The sequence below is a fragment of the Pelmatolapia mariae genome, linkage group LG6 (genome assembly GCF_036321145.2).
Source record: "Pelmatolapia mariae isolate MD_Pm_ZW linkage group LG6, Pm_UMD_F_2, whole genome shotgun sequence".
Taxonomy (NCBI): domain Eukaryota; kingdom Metazoa; phylum Chordata; class Actinopteri; order Cichliformes; family Cichlidae; genus Pelmatolapia; species Pelmatolapia mariae.
The window spans coordinates 36978446-37000629 of NC_086232.1; the positions used below are offsets into that span (position 1 = coordinate 36978446).

At 39.8% G+C, this 22184-nt stretch overlaps 1 protein-coding gene across 2 annotated transcripts in view; it reads left to right on the top strand.

The window, feature by feature from the left end:
- The window catches only part of grk4 (G protein-coupled receptor kinase 4), a 51817-nt gene that overhangs the window by 19866 nt on the left and 9767 nt on the right, over window positions 1-22184 (top strand). For both annotated transcript variants that reach the window (XM_063476843.1, XM_063476842.1), the window contains exons 3-12: window positions 2699-2811; window positions 3818-3895; window positions 4457-4557; window positions 11172-11264; window positions 11742-11805; window positions 12069-12209; window positions 16234-16424; window positions 19536-19573; window positions 20100-20189; window positions 20822-21030. In XM_063476843.1, coding sequence (XP_063332913.1) covers window positions 2699-2811; window positions 3818-3895; window positions 4457-4557; window positions 11172-11264; window positions 11742-11805; window positions 12069-12209; window positions 16234-16424; window positions 19536-19573; window positions 20100-20189; window positions 20822-21030 — 1118 coding nt within the window. The remainder of the gene's footprint in view (window positions 1-2698; window positions 2812-3817; window positions 3896-4456; window positions 4558-11171; window positions 11265-11741; window positions 11806-12068; window positions 12210-16233; window positions 16425-19535; window positions 19574-20099; window positions 20190-20821; window positions 21031-22184) is intronic.

A 22184-nucleotide genomic window follows, 5' to 3' on the forward strand; every position in this document is an offset into this window, starting at 1 on the left:
GGTTCGCATCGTCTATTGTCCCCTGTTAAATAAAAGCCACTTGTGCTCTCTTAATCGTACGCTGTCAGTAACCTCTTCAATGATTGTCAAGAGTAGCACGCAAGCCACATTTGGGGATACAGATGTCATACACAGCTACACCATTGTTCTCCTCCGGCCAGACCACTCCACTCCAGAGTTCAAATAAACTGCTCCAAATACTGTTCAAACGCTCTGAAATTGCCTTCATCAGCTATGAGTGTAAAGGGCTTTCCCCGCTCCCGCACAGAGCTGATGGGGAAACACCAAAGCAGGCCTCTGAAATCTTGGTGATCAAAGTTGAAAGATAATGTCTGAAAGAAAGTGTAACAAAGTACAGTATAAAGTTTTGTGAAAGGGCTTCTGTTGGTCAGATTTTAAATACAGCAGCCTCTTTGTGTAAAGGGAAGTAATAAAAAAAAAATCCTATCTCTATTCTGTTTGCCGACCAACCTGATAAGTTAGGTGCTGTGGTCATGTAAGTGGCAAGTTTGAATAGGAAACGCTGAGCTGCAGAGCAGAAGTAAATCCTGTGTAATAAACAGTGCAGAAGAGAGGGCTGTTGTGAAGATTTCATTTACTGTTGGAGGTTTGCCTGTAGCTGTTAGCACTCCCAAATTTTCATACCTAGCATCTCTCTTCCTCTGTGTATATGAATGTGTGTGGCCTGTTTTTGTTTGTATGTTTATCTTGCCTGTGTGCCTGCGCATCCTTAGCGTCAACCAATGATGGAAAGCGTCCTGGTACAAGAGGAAATATGACTCAAATGGACACCATTAGTGCTAATAGGGGCAGGGCCAGCTGTGCCACAGAAACGTGTAAATGAAAAAATCCTAAGATATGTACAGAAAAAACAGATATGTGACATCATGTGGTGTTTTTCTTTTTTTTTCCAGAAAAGAATACGTCTCTTTTTCTTTTTTTCCCCTTTTTTTTTAAGGTAGAATTTTTTTTTTTTTTTGTAAGGTGGAGGCCGAATTTCTTTTAACTTGACCCTTACATTTTTTTTTTTTTTTAATTTTTGTGTAGATCCCCATTACTTTGTGTAAAATTAATAGCTAGATCTGTCTGGGGAAAAAAGTGTGTTTATTTGTAGGAAAAACCTTGTTTTAGCTAAGAGGTATTGGATATAAAATAATGAGGAAAAGTCCTGACCCACTCCCTATTTGTTTATATTTTACTTCCATTCTGCATTCTACATTTCAGTCTGCTCAATGTACCTCCATCTGTATTTTCAGATGAAAAACCCCCCTGTTTTTGCTTTGTATACGATATTTCCATCTAGGTTTGCACGCTTCAAAAAATCACTGCACACATTTTACATTTTTCTAGAAAAACATAAAAAATGACGGGTGGCTGAAAACCTCTGCAGAGTACTGTAGATAAGGGCTTCTCAGATTCACAGTTTTTAAGCTTTTCTTTTAAGCAACTTCAGTGTCCATTATCCTAATCTATTGATTATAGCAAGTACTGCTTTTCTTTGGTTAAACATGCCAAGCAATACAAATACAAATCTTTCACCCTGTATAATAAAAAAAAAACCCAAAATATACTCTGGGGAAAAAGTTTAATTTTTTTAATTTATTTATTGTATTTTTTGTAAAGCAGCTAGTTAGTGCTAGCTTGTTGTTAGCTAACAAAGGACGAGAGGACTGGTACGTTGTCAGTGTAAAACATGGACGTCGCTTCCTGGTGTGAAAAACGAGGCTTCTTATTTGTAGGCCACCAGATGACAGTAAGTGTGTTTGCAAAAAGATTGTTGCTCCTATAGAAAATGGTTTTCTGTCTTGAACTCTGGAGACATTTGTTTTTCTGAGCTTGTGGACTCAGTCACTCATTTTAGGTCAAACTATGTTTGACATATGTATTATGTTTCAAAATGGTGGATTATCTGCGGTATGCTCGTTGGCTTATGATTTGTGACTGACAGCCAGGTTGTTGTAGTAAGTGTGCGGTTTTACACACAGACCTGCCCCTTCTTGTCACATTCCACGTCAAAACACTAAGATGGCAGCTGTTAAAATGCTCATGCTGAGGTTTAAAATGTTTAAAAGGGCGCTTCACCAGCGAATGGGGTGATCAAAATTGAGAATTCGTGTTTCTAGACTTAATTTTTAGTGTTTCTTTGTGCTCCTCAAAACAAATTTTCGGACATTAAGCCTGTCCTTGGCACAGTATTTTGAAATGTATATGTTTTTTAAATGAATTTTTTTTGTATTTCATGTGGATGGAGATGCGTTTCAAAACAGAAGCAGAAAAAAATTGCTTACAGTTTTGCTGTCACCAGGAAACGTGACAGTTCCTGCCCTTTAATTGCCCTTTCGCGACTATTTCGAGTTTAACTGTGAGAACTATAAAAGGCATCCACCAGTTCGTTTCTCACTTTGGCTCACAACGCAAAGTTAATTCAAATGAAAACAATTTATCCCTTAAGCCCACTAATATAGTGATATAGCTCAATGGTTTCCAACTCCCGAAATCAAAGAGAATTTATTTTTTGTTTCGCTGGGCAAAAATATACAGTTACTTACAGTTTCATGCCGCAGGGTTATCATTTCCTCCTGGCGTAATCATCTCATGGACTCGCTGGTGTAGCGTAATGTCCAGTGTGTGTTGTATTACATTTCTCCTTCTCTCTCCCTCCCCCTCATCTTTTTTCCTTCCCCTGTCTTCATCTCAGAGAGGGACTACACTAGTCTATGTGAGAAGCAGCCCATTGGTCGGCTGTTATTCCGTCAGTACTGTGACACAAGGCCAGAGCTGAAGCGCTGCATGGAATTTATGGATGCTGTGGTAAGACTTTGAGTCCATTGCAACTACTCTGCATATTCTCTGATATCCTTATAAGTGTTCTTGTGTCTTACAGAACCCCCTTTGTCACCTTCTTGCCAGTCTTTCACTTTCTCTGTCTTTTTTACCTTCATATGTCTATGATTTCTCCCACGAGACCTTCCTGGATCAGGGCCTGCAACGCAACAGGACAGGAAAGGAAAGTCAGTGCAAAGTCCCCTTGCCTGTTCTTGGCAGTCACATAGGGAGGTGGGTGGGGTGGGCGTAGTGGGTGATTAGCGACTTAGAGAAGCTGTCAGGGAGCAGACTCCTCCCCTTCCTCCATGCACTCCTCCATGAGGTCAAGCCAACATCAGAGGCAGGTCCCCTGGGTGAGCAGGCAAACACAGGCCCAAGCTTGTGTCTAGGCCCCTGATGGTATGCAAGAAGGGAAAACAGGCGAGGAATTTAATGGGGTCCTAGATTTGTGTTGTTTTTGTTTCTTTTAGTTTTAGGTTTTTTTAAGGTAGGCAGACATATATATATATACACACCAACTGACAAATGCTTGAAATTTAATGAGCAACTTTTTAGTCGTCAACATGTGCCACGAGTCTCCCCGAGGACTTTGTGTCTTGGCTGATGCGTAGTAGTGCTGCTCAGTCCCATTCGTCTCTGCGGAGCGTGTTTTCAAACAAAACACACGGCGCAAAGCAGTCAAACTCCAGACTGTGTCCCTGCCTACAGCCATATTTGACCAAAGACACAATCTGTGATGGTGCAAAGAAGAAAATAGTTCCCAGTTTGCTGCCTTGACTAAAACGAGATGTTTTGTCTTTGCTAACTCTTCACCATTAGTCAGCTGTCCCTCATTTCCTCTGTTCATTAACGCAGCATCTTTCCCTCTTTGCTTCAGCCTTCTTTGCTTTCTTCTCTGTGACTTTCTTTGACCTTATTTGGAGAAGTTTTAAAGATGGCTGAATGAGCATGGCTTGCTGTGGTTCCTACAACTTCTGTTTTTCTGTGACAGGCTATGTATCAGCTAGCTCCTGATGAGAAAAGGAGGGACTGTGGACTGAATGTTTTAGACACATACTTTAATAATGGGGTAAGATGCACCAACCTGCTCATTTAATTACAGGGCTGCATGATACGGCCATAAATTATTTATATATTAGTTTAAGTTAATACATGCACTTCCAGATGATTGTCTCATTGAATTTTATTCAGTGTAATAAAACTGCTTAGGGTTTATTTAATTGTTTGCTAACTGGAAATATGCTCAGCTATCGGTAAATAAAGTAAGCTGGAGATAAAATGGTCAAGTCATGCATTTAATTCTGGCTCTTACATGTGTGAATGTGTACTTCACTGTCCCATTAGGTCTTCTTTTGTGTTTTCACTACAGCTGCACAAGGCAGTTATTTTTAAGCTGATTCACATAAATGCTAATGTTCTCACTGACTGAAATGAGTCGGAGCAAACAGACAGGGGAACTTCAATTTGTTTTGTTTTTTCACTAACAGAAAGATTCAAGCACAATTCTGGTATAAAATCTATTTTCACATCTTCAACAATCTGTGACCATGTTACACTGAGCATGTTCTCTTCTGTCTCTCTGCATCTGTTTGCCTCACCTGCTGTTTTTCTGTCTCTTTAAACCCTCAAGTCGGCAGCCCATCTGCCTGACATACCCCAGGATGTTGTCGCTGGGTGCCGGGAGAGGTTGGAGCAGAGTCCGTGTAAGGAGCTCTTCAATGACTGCACCAAGTATGTTTTTAAATCTAACTTGCTGCTTTTATTTGTTCTTTTATTTGCTCAGCCCTCATGCAGACAGGCTGTGGAGAGAAAATTCAAATGGAATTTTATACATTGATTTATTTATTTTTTTTAAAATATAATTATTATGATTATTTTTTTGCCATGGTTGCGTCTGGGCATCTAAGTGCAGGGGCACTAGCAGAATCTTTAGAGAGAGAGAGAGAGAGAGTGTGTGTGTATGGACCATTGCTCCCTGTCACTGCTGATGATGAGGCAGCGGGCACCTGGAATGCCGTATTACACACAGACACACACACAAACACACTCACTCGCAAATACGTACGCACAGTTGAGCCAAATGAAAAAAGAGCAGTGGGCAGAGAGAGCATCCGGATGGCTGGCATGAAAACAACAGCCACCTCAGTGTTCGCCACATACACACACACAAACAGGTTTACAAACACACACAAACACACTTGCAGGTGTTTCTCCTTCCTGCTCTGAGAGCCAGGAGAAGCAAACAGACTCTGGATTATTACCCACACATGTACTTCTTATTGAACATACAGTGACACACGTACACCTCAGTGATACTCAGGTATGCGCTCATAATTGTAGTATCATCTCAATTATTTTGACGCCATCGCAGTTTGTGCTTTGGTTTCTAAATTATATTACAATGCTAAGTGCAATGGTAATAAACACATAAAAAGCATATTACATATTTTTAACAGCATATGCTATAATCTGTTGTTGTTATTCTTAATCCCTAAGATGATTGCACTGTGTGCCGATTGGTTAGCTGATGGCATTTGTTGTTGGATTTGTTTTAGTTAGATTCCAACTGAGTGAATTTAGTTTGGCAAGATGTTTGGAAAATGATAACCAGGCTCTAACCAGGCTCTTATGAAACACTGTGTGGAGGACAAAGCTTCATGGACCTGAAACAACATGCTTCTTGGTCCAGAAAATTGCAAAGTCCAAAATGCAGAAGCTAACAAAGAATCTACAACAACAACCAGAGCCAATTTAGAAAAAAAGCAAAGCAAGAAGAACACACAAGAGAGGACAAGGGGAGACACCAGATAATATTTAAACAAGATAACAAGGGGAAAGGTAATAGATGGGAAAGATAACTGAAACTAAATACAAAACACCAAAGATGCATGACTGTCAAAATAAAACAGGAAACGAGTAAACAGCGAAATACCTAACTCTGAGACAAAAACTTGACAACAAACTACAATGGAACACAGGGAAGCTAGGTTAAACTGAAACACACAAAGAAGTAAATGCACATCTATACTAAAATGTAAACAAGAACCCATAGCACAAAGGTAATCACAAAGATCCAAAAAACAAAACCAAGGGTATAGGACTCAGAACACTAGGTCAAAGGCCCAGGACCACGACAAGTCTACTATTAAAGAGAGCTTATTCTGCCAAATTTCCTGGTGCACATTGTGATTCTGCAATTCTATTAAAGCAGCTTTGCAATTCTTATTTTATCCCGAGTTTGATATTTAACAATACATCAGATTACTTTTACAAAGGTGATGTTTTCAGATTGTTTGACATTTAACAGTGAACTGACCAAACCACCTCGGTGACCCAGGTCTGCTTAACACACATTGGGGTCTATTCCTGTATTCTTTTTACTATTTTACTGGGATAATTGTAATCAATGCCTAGAATTATAATTCATATATTTTTCTTTTGGTACATGAAAGGTGAAAACAGCATTGCCATGGAATCAGTTGGTTGGTTACCAAAAAACAAACAAAAAAACCCAACCTTTCTTTTTAGCATTTAACACCACCAGAAATGTTGTGCACCCATCTAGCTGTTATCAGTCTCTGGTTGACAAATCACTTGATCACATCACAGAAGAAGACATTATTAACTGTAGTGTTAAATAGATTCAAGCTTCCTGATGATAAGATCTATGAGGTCATCTTCAGGAAGCTTCTGGGCAATATGCAAATTAAAACTCCATCTGTGGGCTTCCTTTCTGGGAAGATGGTGCGCCCCCACCACGTTTTTTTTTTTTAACTGGATTAATTTAGTTTATGCACATAGCACATAAAATCTAAATCTTACTCTAAAACAACAGATGATAAACAACACAAATGTGTCAGGTTTACATGTAACATGTACAGCATGCATTAAATCAGCGGGCTGATGGAGCCATGTGTTGTCATTGCTGGCAAAATCAAAATTTCTGTGAAGTCTGAGCTCATAACCACAAGGGCAAATGGATTTGGATTGGAAATGCTGTCACTAACCTTTGATTCACTTAAGCTTCACCAAACAGGAGCTCAAGAGAAGTGGGGATGATTGCTGAGAAAACACCCAGCTATGATATCAGCATGCACTCTTGCATACAGTCAGATATTATCTCCCTCCTTCAGGTATAGGGAACCTTTATGCAAATGTCTGATTGACAGAGCACAGCCACTTTCACAGACCCATGAAGACAGGAATGCAAAGTTAGCTAGTCAAAGTGGCTGACAGGGACAAGCGTGCGGTTGCCAGAATGTTTTGAGGCAGTGATTAATTTTTCCCAAGAAGTTTCCTAGACCCGATGATTTTAATTGAGTATGAAGTTTTGTTTAGTTTATCTAAAGCTTATTCACATATCTTAATTTTCTCTGTGTTGGGGAGATTTGCTTGAGGGTTTAGAGGCTGAGTGAGCAATGCAGACACACAGCAGGAGGTGGTGTGTGAAGGAAAAAGTTGGCAAATGCATGTGTAGAAGAAGTGAGGTGATGTGGTTTGTGCTGGACTAAAACTGGGAGCTTCATTGGTTATGTTTAAGATGAGCAAAACCCAGAAAAACCTCAACAGAACCTCTCATGTCAAGTCATGTTCAGTTAGGCAAGTTTCCTTCTTCCTGCATAAATGTCTTCCTCCAAGTTGTCCAAAGGGCATCAGGGAGAGCAGGGAAACGGTGTGAGAACGAGGATAACCAGAATACTGCGCTTTTGTTGATGTGAGAAGCACAGCATCGGCGATGAAGTGCTAAGTCTGAAGAAATGGACGCATCGTTAGAAAACCTACACAGAGTAAGGAAAGGAGGACGAAAAGGAGAATTAGGGGAAAAGTGAGGAGAAATGGAAAGAGAGTGTGAAGGAGAGCGGGGCAAAACGGCGAAGAGAACAACACAGGCACGTGTTGAAGCCGTGCAGCAGCAGCTCAGATGTTTTTGAATGGGATTCCCGTCCAACTCTGGTCATCACTTCTTCCTTCCACTATCATTATTTGTATTATTCCGTTGTGTAACTTCATATTTTATTCCGATGTGTAATTCTGAACCAGCGTTTGCTCCGTTGTTTGTTTGTTTTTTCTCTCAAAGGGAAAACCTGTAGGAAAGCATGGTGCTGCACGTGTGAACGTGACTTTTGGCAGAGCTGCACTCCCACTAACAGAAATATATTAGCTCACTTGTGGATTTTTATTTTTTTATTTTCTTGGTGCAGTGGAACATATTGTTATGTCATACTGAGAGTAGTGTGTGTGTGGCCCATCTCATGTGTATCGTGATGTTTTGTGTATCCGCTGTGTTGACAAAGGTCTCACTGCTGATTTTTCTTCCCTCTTCTTGTCTTCTCCCGCTCCCTTTGTTTAACAAAAGCCATATTGTAGCTGTGTTTATTTCTACTCCCAGTGATGGCTGTCTGCAGCTCTGCTCAGCTCTTTCCTTTCTGGAGCCCCTTTCAGGCCTGTCAAACCGATAAGCGAACAGAATCTGGGAGGAAATAGTTTTTGTTTCTTGATTTCTTCAGTGACAGAGTGGAAACTGAAGTTTGATACACAAGGAACAAGAAACATGCTAATGCACGTGTTTAGGAGAAAGATTTTATGTACACAAACCCCTTGTAGGCTGAGAAACAACAAAGGGTAGATTGATAAAATCCTGTTGACACTCTCCTCCTGCAAACAATTCAAATGGATGTTCACTTAATTTACAGAGCAACTGAGTTCCATAATGACATAACTCAGTTTTCTTTCACACAGCCGAGGGTGCTTCCCCGATGGAAACTCTCTACTCTCAAGTCTTTTTGCCAAGAACAGCTACTCCAGCACTGTTGGTAACCACAGGCAGCTATCCTTGTCCTCCTTAGTGATGAAGTAATTTTAAAATATGGTCAAGGAAAATCTGCTGGATAAATATGAGCATATCTTTGACATTTGGGTGGCTGAGGAGAATGTGTGCTGTAACTCTGGTTTTTAGTCATGTGTTGTTGGCTGGTAGAGGAGGTTGTGATCACACCGGGCAGTGGTTGTCATGACTGTCCCAGAGTATTTGTTATTTCATGTGGGGTTTTTGTAGTTTGGGAATAGTGCAGCTTTTGTTATAAGGATAAATATAATGAAGATGATTACTGCTTGCTTTGAAGAAACTTCTCCTGTCCTTATATTTGATAATTTTGCATCATGTTGACTATTATAGTTGACTGTTAAATGGCTTAGAGGGGTACTGTAAGGAGTCTTTGGGAGTCTGTTTTATTGTTTAATAATTAAATTATTATTATTTTTTTAAGCTGATGTTTGCATTGCGACCTGGGGGTTTGGATTGCTAAGGTCCATCTTTTATGGAAAGTTTAGTTAATTTAGTGTCTGCATATGACTCCTCTCTCTGTTTAAATTATTATTCCGTATTTGGATAAGATGAAGAATGATTAAAAAGCTCCATCCGTGCACAAACACAAATACCTTCTAATTTGTGACAGACTATTAAAATATTTCAATTTCTCACCAGAACTGAAGCATAAAGTCCTTGAATAGTCTGCATCAAACAGCAAGTCACGATCCATTAAAAATTTAACCCAAAGACTCCAAAACCACAAATATGGTTAAGAGGTCCAGTTCAACTAGTTGAGGTGAAGCCAGACAGCTATCGACTATAGATAAATGACTACTATAAATGTTTGTACCAGGCTATCAGTGACCTTTTTATCTTGATAAGTTGGACATTTTCAATGATGACTGACTCAGCCTTAAGTGGCCACTTCAGGAATTGCAGTTTTGCCATTTTCTATCTTGGTCTGGCTGTAGAGACTTTAGCAATAGAAACTGACCTTTCATTTAAATCAAGGGGCAACCCCTGGATCTTAAAAATAAGGTAGTTAAAAACTGCATTTCCTCATTGTGTCAGGCTGGTTTGAAAAAGACTCCTAGAGTCAAATGTGTTAGAGAGAGGGAATGTGTCCTGTTGGTGCGCTTTGAAACATTTTTTATAGATTATAAATCTAATAATATGACTTGCTGTGTAGTACAGATCATCTAAGGTGTTTGTGCTTCTGTTACTATTTCATTAGTCTGTTATTTAGCACTAAATAGCTGATATGCGACTCTACCCGGTCGCAGCGGATGGCCGCCCCTCCCTGAGCCTGGTTCTGCCGGATGTTTCTTCCTGTTAAAGGGGAGTTTTTCCTTCTCACTGTCGCCAAAGTGCTTGCTCATAAGGGGTTATTTGATTGTCGGTTTTTTCTCTGTATGTATTATTGTAGGGTCTACCTTATAATATAAAACACCTTGAGGCGACTGTTGTGGTTTGGCGCTATATAAATAAAATTGAATTGAATATGTGTGTCTGTATGCTGTATCTGTACAGATTAAGAATGCAGTTTGCTAACTAAGCTAGCTAACGTTAACTGATAGTTCAGCACTCCACCCTTTCATCCATAACAGTTACTTCTGGGTTTTTTGGTGTTTTTTTAAAGAGCAGCAACGCTGAAGCTTCAAAATGCAGAATCCAAAGCCACTGGGTGACGTCCTGGTGGTTATGTCAGTCAACTTTTTAAAATATGTAATCTGCCAACACTTAACGCAAGCACAGTAGATAGCTCAGCCTTAAAGTAACCGCAACACATCAGTGCTGTTTAGCTCACCGCTTTAGTGTCAAGAGATGGTGTTTAAGTCAAACATCTGTGGTGAGACCATTGAAAACAGACACTGATCTACGAGGATGACGCACGGATGTCAAAGAGTCGTGTCCTAACAACTCCCAGCGGAGTGCCAGTTTATGCACGGCTAGGAGACGGTGAGACTGTCACCCTTTGTGACCCCGCAGAGAGTTATATTTTTGCTGGGTGTTAGTGGCTTCCGTCTTTTGCTAAGAATTTAAGAAAAATGCAGTCCTTTTTTTGTCTGTGTGTTTCCAGACTTACACCCACATTCACGTGGCAGGTAAAATGAGATTAGATATTCCGCTGAACCTCAGACTCAATAAAAACCGGTTTCCATAAATCCCCTGTTTCCTGGTTGAACTGAGTGGAACTTCTCTGTTCAAAGGCATTTTTCGTTTTTCATGGTGGCATATTGACATTCAGTATTTTCCATATTTCCACTGAGAGTGACTTTTGAACTCTGCAATGTCCATGGCACACACAAAAGTTCACAGATATATACAGATGTGGCCGTATGTAATCCAGTGGGTATTCAGTCAAAGGATGTCTGTTTGTAGTCACTGCCAAGGTTTAAAAAAAGGAAGCGTTTAGGGGTAACATGAAATCTGGGTTTTTTCCTGGTTTAGTCTGACATGTAAGATGTTATTGTTATATTTGATATGTTATTAAAATGGTCACCACTCCCCCTTCTCTGTCTCTCCTTTGCTCCAGAATAGTTCGTGATTATCTGAGTGGAGCTCCATTTTCCTCCTACCAGGAGTCCATGTACTTTTCTCGCTTCCTGCAGTGGAAATGGTTGGAGAGGTGGGTAGTCACAGCGTATTACACACTTGGAAAAGCAAACATGCAAAGCATGTACATTAAGATTTACATCAAAAACGTGACATGCACGTACTAAACATTCCCTGTTCAGGTCTTCTGAGGCTGAACAATTACTGTCTTTGACTGTCGCTAAAGCAGTAAAAGAGATATATAACGAAAAAGTAAATATTAAAGTATAGCAGCAAGAACGGTTTTTGCACTAAAACACAAAGGTGGTGCTGCAAATCGGTGATTCTGTGTGAGTGGTTAATAATTGATGATGCTTTGCATAATGGCTTCGAAACCAAAGCAGGGTGGAAACAGCAGTCATCAGGGTGGATTAATAATATATTAGACCATTACTCTGTCTGCAACATCACATGGTCTGTGAAAATGAAATAAACTCCTATTTAATGTCTCCTCTGTGTTTTGTCTCTCTATGTCTTTATCCCTTTCTTATTCCTCATTGCACCTCTGCAGGCAACCAGTAACCAAAAATACCTTCAGACATTACAGAGTACTAGGAAAAGGTGGATTTGGCGAGGTAAGAAATGAGGAATAAATAATTTTTTATAAGGTGGAATTATAATGACTAAAGTTATAGTTAAACTTTAATGAGTTAATTGGTTACAAGTAACCGTTAACCGTCAGTTAATGCACCAGCGTTTGTCGCCACTCCAGTGATGCTGGGTGGGAAAATCTGCAGTGTGACATATTAACTTCCATTAGTTATATTTTAGGGGCGTGTGTTTTATTTTTAATGCGCATGTGAGTGTGATCACGTTTTATTCGCTGCTTGTTTTCCAGGTTTGTGCCTGCCAAGTACGTGCCACCGGTAAGATGTACGCCTGTAAAAAGCTGGAAAAGAAACGAGTGAAGAAAAGAAAAGGTGAAGCAATGGCACTAAACGAAAAACGCATTTTAGAAAAAGTTAACAGTAGTTTTGTAGTAAGTACTACTTTTTTCTTATTCAACCTTTCAACCGAATTTTACTTGTTTTGCCCGTCTATGTGCGAGACCGTGCATGCGTGAATGTAAGAGCACTGTCGGCTGCAGGATCCTGCAAATGAAACGGAATGGCGTGTTTGCAAAGGCTGTCGATCAGCTCTTAAAGATAGACGCCACAACTCGAGCTCTGTTTGTTTAGTGAGGTTGTGAGCCACAGTGGAAAAAGACATGATGAGATAAAACTACAAAAGGGGGGAAAAGACGCATGATCTTATTGAACAGTGGCAGGTGAGAGCATTCTGCGGGGCGTTTAGGGAGGATGTGGAAACACGTTGACAAGTTCAGCTGCGCTCGCTGATTGTGCTGCAGCAATCGAAGCCAGCTTGGTTATTTTCATAAGAAACCTGCTATTCTGCAAACATGCCAGATTTGATTTCATTTGGAGCATACTGTCAGCCCTCAATCATCTGTCAATGCATTACTGAATTTGACTGAAATCTGTTTTGTTCCTGTGTATTTTTAAATGAATATTTTTTTTTTGCCTTCTTGGGGCAGAGGTGTTAAAATAATGCTCCCCCCAGAATTCTGTGATGGTTTACTTTAAGATTGCCACTCTGTGACAGCTCAGCATTACGTCACAGACACTCTTAAGTTTCTCAGACATTCCTGCCATATGTGACTGGAATTCATTTCACCAAAACAAGTCTGTCATCAAGTAAAAGCTGCATGTTAAAGTGTGTAACCCAAATGTGATATTTAAGGAACTGAAAATTCTGAGGAAGCATCAATCTGAGGAACAAGCTAAAACAATCTCCAGAGAATGCCACAATAGTATTGGTGCCACCTCCATCAGGAAATGGCATCAAAATTGTTCTTCCTTGTTGTCCAACCGCACCGCCTAAAACAAAGGCCGTTAGAAATGTTGAATTGTTTTTAAAAAGAGAACCCGCGGTATCTGAGTTGCAGACACAAGTCACATTTTAGCAGAGCAGCTGCTTGCAGAATGAAATGGTACAGTATCCTTTCTCTGAGCATGTGTGCCAGCCTAAGGAAAAGAAAATCATTAGCCTGCCACTGTGCCTCCGGCTCTTAGTGATGCCATTGCTCTTGGCTGATTTTCCTATGGAGGATTTCTATAAATTGAACCATAGGCATGAGTAAGCAGTGGTTTTTGGCTAGCAGCGCATCGGAAACCTTTTTAGGGAGTCACCTACCGACAGGTGACAAATTAAAGGAAAAAACAACATAAAGTGTTGTGGTGTGGTATTGGGTTGCCACATGCTAACAGAACAGCTTCAGTATGCCTTTGAACTGACTCTCCAAGTCTGTAGAAGTCTGCTGGATGGATGGGACACAATTCTTTTGAGATACTCCCTCACTGCGTGATTTGAAGTGTGCTATATAACACTTTGTTCCAAAATATGTTAAGGCCATAACATATGACTTTAATCACTTTTAGATTCGTTAAACCATTTAGTAAACCCTTGTGTCTTACAGACAAAAAAAAAGAGACCACTCACATCAGGATAAAAATGTTTCTTCATTGTATAACCGCAGTAACACTACAGTCACTCTTGCCTATGAAAGCATGCTAGCACAATGTAACAGAGCCACCAGATTCCCTTGCTGTAGAGGTTATTGTTAAATCTTTTAATTTCAGTGCTATACCAAAAGGAGAAGTCTACTACTAAAAGAGATATCGTATTAGTCATGGCTCATATTTAAAGTAGGACTTTATTAAGCGATAGTTTTGTGGAATAACTGAGTTGAGTTCTCTTGCCCCCCTTTTCTGTCTGACTTTGCATACCTGTCTAGCAGTGCACTGCTTCCTCTTGTATTGCGCTCTGATTTTCTTTATTCCCCTTTCAACATGTCATGAATATAAAAAATGAAATGCTTGAATTTTTTGATCCAGCTTAAATACTACATATTCCCATCAAGACTCCGATCCCACTGGAAAACTGGGGATGTGTGCCTCTCTTTCCATTTCGTCCAGCTGCATGCACAAACACATCTCAGGTGCTCAGGCCGGAAAAGAAAGCTTAGCTTTGGCTCAGTGTTGCTTCTTATTTCAAAAATGATTGTTCCAAAGACAACAAAATTACACCAAGTCCTCATTTAACATTCTTGGAACATGGCAAGGAGTGGCTAATACTCATGTAAATGTCTGGTCTGTATGCAGTGTGTACTTTGTGCATAAAGGAAAAATACTGTGTGACTTTGACTTAACAGTGATATTTATCTGTAGTACAGTAACCTGGCTGTCCTGCAGCCCAGCCTCGAAGCCTGTCCATATTCACTGTTTGAATGTACTGGCTGCCGTTTGAGTTGTACTACACGCTGGATTAGCTGGTTTGTGATGCAGCATGAGCTATGTTGCCTGTCCTTGTTTGAGTGAGTCATGGCAGAAGCATGTGTACGAGCATGCATGCACACATACACACGCACGCACACAGGCTAGAGTGGGCTTGTTACAGAACCTCAGACTTGCAGCTCTTGTCACCTGGGATTGGCACATGATTCTGTGTGTGTGTGCGTGTTTGTGTGTGTGCTGCAGGCAGAACTGATGACTCTTCATGTGCCTCTCTACCTACGAGAGCAGCTCTGTTGCCTAGCAACACTGACCAAACAGCAGTAGCAAGCAGAAGAGTCAAGTGCTCTCTCAAACCCCTCATTTCTCTCTCTCTCGCTATTCTTCTTTACCTTTTTGTGATCACTGCATGGTATTAGTCAGTGCATACTGTTAGTTTGCTGTATGTTTTAACCAATAACCCATCCGCATATTCTTTGTGTGTGGGTGTGAGACACGGAGCAGGGTGACCCTGCTTTAAAATTTCCAGCAGGTGAGGATGAGGTAGAGCTGCCTCACTGCGATGCAGATTTGACTCACTATCATATCATATTGAATTTTTTTTGATACCGGTACCAATATGATGAAATTATTATATAATTTTTTTTTTTCCCCTGCAGATAAGTCAGACTTGTAATTTCATGTTTGTCCATAGAAGAACAGCATGAAAATACAAAGATAAATATGAGAATTATCTGAATATTTCTATTATTTTTGCTGACATTTTTTATTCATATTCTTTGAAACAGGATTTTCCCCTTTTCACAGTAAAATAAATAAGAATAAATGAAATAAACCACACTTCTACGAAAATGCTTAACTTTTAGGCAAAGGAGTATAGCTCAGAACGTTAAGGGTCTTGCTGCATTTGTGTAAACCATAAATACAGCAAGACATACACAACAAAAGCTGAACTGATAATACTAGAGTAGCAATTACTGAACATTTGATTACACACTTGAACGTCTTCGATATTTGGGAGAGTTTTTGGATGTCTGCTCATAGTGATTCATACATTTTAATGAATCACTAAGCAAACTAAAAGGCTTTTGTGTTGCCACAATGAATCGATGTATTTTGCCAGCACATAAACAAGAATTTAGAAAGATTATTTACTTTGGTTTGGAGCACATATTTGTGTGTTTGTTTAGGTACATTTTGTATATATATGTATATATGAGTGTGTGTGTTTTGTTCACTTGGCCCATGAGAATATTTCCCATCTCCTTTTGTGGTTTGTTTCTGACTACATGCTCTAGCAGATGGAAATCCTCCTGATGGCAGCAACATCCTGCTTGTACACAACAACGTATGCGCACACTGTACCCTGTGTGTCACTGACCCACAGGGAGGGGAAATGAAGGGAGGCTGGTGGGAATGAGGGAAGAAAAGAGACGGATGGTGGGATTAGAGAGAGGATGATTTTCTGTATCTGTGATATATCTCCTTGTTTCTTTTGTGTACATTCTTGACGTTCCATTCTGGATAATGGATGATTATTTGGGACATTAAGCAAACCAAATAAAGCAATTATGCTCTTCTAGCCACTCACTAGTCTCTTAGCACTTCTCTTCCCTCTTCCTCCAGCACACTCATGCCTTCTTCAACATTTTCTCCTTTCTTCTTGCCTCCTCCCATTATTACCTCTTCCCCAAATTTGCCTCCCTCCCCTAGGTTAGTCTAGCATACGCCTATGAGACCAAGGATGCGCTGTGCCTGGTGCTGACCATAATGAATGGCGGTGACTTAAAGTTTCACATTTACAACATGGGGAACTCAGGCTTTGATGAGCAAAGAGCCATCTTCTACGCTGCTGAGATTTGCTGTGGCCTTGAGGACCTGCACCGTGAGAGGATAGTTTACAGGTAAGCTCACACATGGTGTCAGAAAAAAGTTTGGAATAGGTGTAGATAGTAAATTAAACAGTAGCCCCATATTATGGGTGGCATGCTGGTTAACACTGTCGCCTCACAGGATGATTATCCTAGGTTTGATTTCACGGGCTGGCTTTTGGCCTTTCTGGGTGGAGTTTGCATGTGCTGCTCATGACTGCGGCTCTCTCCGGATACCGTGGGTTTCTCCCATAGTTCAGAGATGTGCTTATTAGGTTGATTGGTAATTCTAAATTGCCTGTAAGCGTGAAGGTGAGTTGTGGATATGCTCCACATGGATGGATGGATTTGACATCATATTTGCTGCATTGAGCTTAGGAGCTGGGAATTGTTCACAGATATTTAAGGATCTGTGTCCCTGTGGACGATATTGTGAGGTTTAAAGCCCTAGAACCATGTTATGTAAGCATGTTGTGGTACAAGAGTATTTGCTTACAGCTGGCTAAATGCCCTGGCATTTAAAGTTCAGCTTACTCTCATGTGAATCGTTACCAGTAAAAGGAAAAAAAATAGATTATGTCTTTTGGGGTTCTGAAAGGAACTCTCTAAAGTCAGAAATAACCGTGATGTTTTCACAGTGATGCCATCAAAGTTACCTGTAACACGATGCCTAACAGGCTGGGCGTAGAGTTTGAGAGGGAATGGTTTTGACTCAAATTTTAAGATTTTGCACTTTTTGATTTGGTTCTCACTAAAGGATATCTTGGATTAAACTCTGCCAACTTTACGGAAGTATATTGCAAATTTTTAGGATACTATTTTAAAGTGCTTGTAAAACCTTTGGAAAGTTACAAAGGCTAAAGTCCATGCCCAACATTACTTCTGGCAGTTCAGTTCTGTCAAGTTCAAGATCCTGATAAATCACCTGATCTCAGTGCTAACCCACATCACCCAGTGGCTCAGCTAAGATCCTTGTACAAATCTAACTAGTAAATCTCACATAAGGCATGCTTTAAGCTACCTTATCCTACCTTCAGTATAGATCTGCAAGCTGCTTGGAACTCAGCTCCATATTTCATGTCATGTTTCCATATTTGATTGTGGCTGACTGTCTTGTTGCTGCTCCCCCGCCTCTGGCTTTCCAAGTATGTGAATGGAAAGGTGAAGCCATCTGCCAAATATGAATTACTGCAGATGGAATAGAAATTGTTTTTGCCTATAGTGGTCTTAGATGAAATGTGGTTATTTTCAACATCAGAAAACACTGCAGTTAAGCTGCAGAAAAGTTTGTTTGTAGTCCAAACTTTTCTGGTATCTATGTAACTTTGGTGGCATAATACCCACTAAGAGTCTACTTTAAAATGCAGTTAAACAAAGAATGAAGAGCTGCCCCAGCTAAATCCAGATGCACCCATCTGCACATGGATAGCCTACCATTATTTCCTTGATAGAGCTGGTTTTGATCACTTTCAACTGTGAAATGTCTGAGCTACGGCACACCAAATTTTCTGTTACGGGCTGCAAAAGCAAGCACAAGAGTCGTCACGCGTCCAATGAAATTAATATGTAGGAAATATACAATATCCAAACATGATATATATTTGGAGATACATTAGAGTGTGGCTAAGGGTAAATTGGACTAATATTACCGTCTGTTTATTCTCTTCCACTCTGTGTACTTCTATAAACTGTATTTTAAAACAGCAGAATTCCTAATAAACCCATTCTCCCTGACACGCTTTTCTGTTTTTCTAATCAGACAAGGGAACAACTGTAAAATAGTGACAGAAGCTCATAAAGACTAATGTAAACCAGGCGGTATTATAAAGCTATTTTTCAATCTGCAGCTATTAAGTGTTAAAATCCTGAAATTGTACTAATTATGCCGTGTGACAAATTTATGTCTGTGCTGCAATGTTGGCTATATTTTTCAGCTACTGTGAGGGCGTAGCCTTCTGGCCTAAGCTTGTGTACCATCTTAATTTTCTGTAGCTGCATTAAAAAAGCCTCTTATATTAAATACACCAGGATGTTCCTTTTTATAAAGAAAAAAGTCACATTTAGATTAAAAATAGATGACATATATAAACATAAAAGTATAACTTGGGATTTCCAAGTCATCACAGCCATCAAAAATCTCAGTGGCTCTGTACTGTGGTTGGAGCTATAGTTTAACCTTACACCATTATGTAACCAGCTGTGCCTCATTTTTGTCATTCCAACAGACCAGTCAAAGCAAACTGGGCTTTGTATGAGTCCAGTCTGACCTTAAAGAAACAGGAACTATAATGGTGTATAACAGGCCAGGGGTGATAAGAGGCAGTGCAACAATGTACAGTAAGAGAATAATAATGTGCGTTTTGAAAACAAATTTAACCCAGCAGAGTAATATAATATGGATACATTGAGGAAAAAGTGGCAAACTTCAGTGCTCAAGATGGCTGAAAAAACAACAAAAAAAACCCCAGCACTATTTCCAACCATTTGTTCCAGCTCTGGTGTTATGAAGCGATTTATTCCACCAGAGGGTAACAGTGGGAAGGGTGCAGAAGGAAATCTTGAATGATGAAGTGTGACTGGATTAATGGTGTACTGATTTCAGTGAGGTGTAATTCACATGTCAAACTCAATGGGGCCTGGGAGTAATGTTAACATAAACACTGATGTTCTTAAAAGACCCACATGCACATGGCCGGTGTAGTTATAACAACATGCCGTGCTTCTTGATCTCAGCATGTGTTACAGTAACCTTCACAGTTGGCATTGTGGTTTTAAGTTGGCAGCAGTCCGATAGATTTGATTACAAAAGAGTAAAATAACATGTTGGTGTGCAAGTTAAATAGAATAGAATAGAATAGAATAGACTGGGCTTAATTAAAAAAGGCTTAAGTTTCAAAGCTTCAGCCAGGAGATTACAGGCCAGTGCAATACAATGCATGATAATAAATGAAGCAAATAAAGATACATGATACATGAAAGGCTGTAGTAGCTCAAGAAGAGAAGAGGCAACTAAAGAAAACAGAATAGTAAATTCATAAATAATACAAATATTTATCCAAGGGTTTAATGTTCTCTCCCTGTTGTTAAAATTATCACAAAATCAGAATTAATCTCTCATGTGTAATTTTATTTTTCTCTTTACAGGGATCTGAAACCTGAAAACATCCTTCTGGATGACCGTGGTATGTCCTAGCTCTTTTTTCACTGTTGCTTTGTTGTTTAATTTACTTCATGTGTGTGCCAGGGCCATTTTTTTGTTTCGTCGTTATTTTTTTTCTGTAACTTGTGGCTCGTGATGTCCAAAACAAACACGCACTTTGTAACTTGTCGTGTTCATAATGTTCAAGCACAGCAGCAGAACGTCTCCCCATCTTTTGGGGCTGAAAAGTCATCTCAAGTTTCTCGCATCACGCTCTCTCCTGTGACTCACACTTAGATAATTTGTTCTCCAAATTGGGCATATCTTGAAATTGAGGAATGTGCTCATTTTTAGCACTGCTCTTTTCCCCTCGTTCTCCTTCTCCCCTCTTCTGTTCAAAGTCAGTGTAACGTGGCCATTTCCACGGCACTGTGGATGTCTTGTGTGCATGTTGTCGTGTGCCTTGTAAGTTATAACTTGAAAATTATTGTTAAGAAATTATGCATTTAAATCTGGAACATAAATTGAACACTCTCTCATTTTGCGATTTATCTGTGGGTATCGTTTAGGACATATTCGAATTTCAGACTTGGGCCTTGCTGTGCAAATCCCTGAAGGGGAGACGATACGAGGGAGAGTAGGCACCGTTGGATACATGGGTAAGAACTGGTTCCTTTTCATTGCATTGTGCCCAGTGATGTTGATCTTCTTTCTCCTTTTTATTCTCAAGCCTTTGCTCGGTGCACTGATTTAGCAAAATCACAGCACTGTTCTGTTAACTTCTCTTCACATGTATTGGGTTTCCTTATTTGAACTTCAACATCTATTTCAGTTCTCCTTATGCCTCCGATACACTGGAAGAGTTTGACAAGACTTGTAAAAGACCAAAGTCTGGCACATTCTCACATCTAAAAACAATGTGCAAGTACGTTGAGGTGATTGTTGCTATTGTGAAGTCATGCTACATAAATTAAATTGAACTGAATGTGCCATAAGTTAGAGTTGAGACAGAACAACCTATGATAATATTATTCTGTTTTATTGTATTGGACATACTGGCAGCTCTGAGTTTTATGGCCACCTGAGACCTAATGATGAGCATACCACGGCCTCTCATTTTGTGACACTGTCAGTAAAACGGGGCGTGTGTATGGTCGTTTTTTGGCAATGCTGAAATTTCTGGAAAAATGCAATTTGAAAAGGCGACTCGACGTTAAGCCAACATTTCAAGTTCCGATTTTACAGCTGTCTGTCAGTTTTCCTCACCCTTCATGATTCCTTCCCGTTTCAGCACCCGAGGTAATCCAGAATGAGAGCTACACCTTCAGTCCGGACTGGTGGGGGCTGGGCTGTCTGATCTTTGAGATGATCCAGGGCCAGTCACCTTTCCGCAAGCGCAAGGAACGTGTCAAGCGTGAGGAGGTGGACAGACGAGTGCGGGAGGACCAGGAGGAATATTCTGATAAGTTCTCCGAGGAGGCGAAAGACATCTGCAGACAGGTGAGGCTGAAGAAATGACAGCGAGAGTTTTGAGAATAGGTGAAAGGTGGAGAGACGGGAACCAACTGCAAATGAAGATACAAAGTGATGTGGTGGCAGCAATGAGTTAATATTTAGGTCTTTTTAAATAATGTGTCATTATTGTCATATGTAGCAACTTTTATGTTCTGAGTAGCATGATTTCTTTCTTTGTTCATTTATTAGCTTTTACTTGGTTTAAAGCAAAACTCGTCTGAAACTCGAATTTTACAGTAAAGTTATGTTATTCCAAATTCTTAATTTCTAAATTACTATAAGATCTTTAAAGAGGTGTTTTTATTTTATATATTGAGTTAACTTGGACCAAATTCTACACATTAGTTTTTAACTATATTCATTCATTCAGTTCAGATAGGAAGGAGAAAATTAGTGGGTGAGAGGCAAGCCAAGATTACCGTACTGCACATTTTTTCTGTCAGTGTGTGCCTAGTTCTCTGTTTGTGAAAAAAGCTACACTGTTTACACTGATGTAGACGACTACACTGCTCAGAAACTTAAGGGAACATTTGATTTGAAGTAAGTTAAGCTTCATCTTTCCGTCAAGTTAGGAAATATTCAAAAATTCTGAATCTGTCACCTGCTTTGGTGGCAACAGGTGCACTGGAGAGGCAGCAACCACAAAACCCCAAAAAAAGGGAAAGGGATTGCAGAGACTATTGCTATCTCGGTAGCCCTGTGACTGGTTTTGCTTTTTGCTAATGTCCTTGTCACTGCTGTTAGTGGGAGACCTGTACCTGTACCTGTAGCCCATTTATGTTCCACAGTTAGTCCAGCTGTTCCAGAATGGCACCAATGTATCTGCTGTCATAAGAAGCTTTGCAATGTCTCCCATCAGTATCCAGAGCATTGACCTGGAGAAACTGGGGTTGAGTTGGTGGAGGGTTTATCAGTTTTACCTTTATTTTAGCTGCTATAGCTGCTGATCCTGGAAACAATGATGAGATTTTTCAGTTCACTTTCAATTCAATTGAGTTCAGTTTAGTTTTAGTTTTATATATAAATATATATGTGTGTGTGTGTGTGTGTGTGTGTGTGTGTGTGTGTGTATATATATATATATATGTATATGTGTATATATGTATATGTGTATATATATATATATATATATATATATA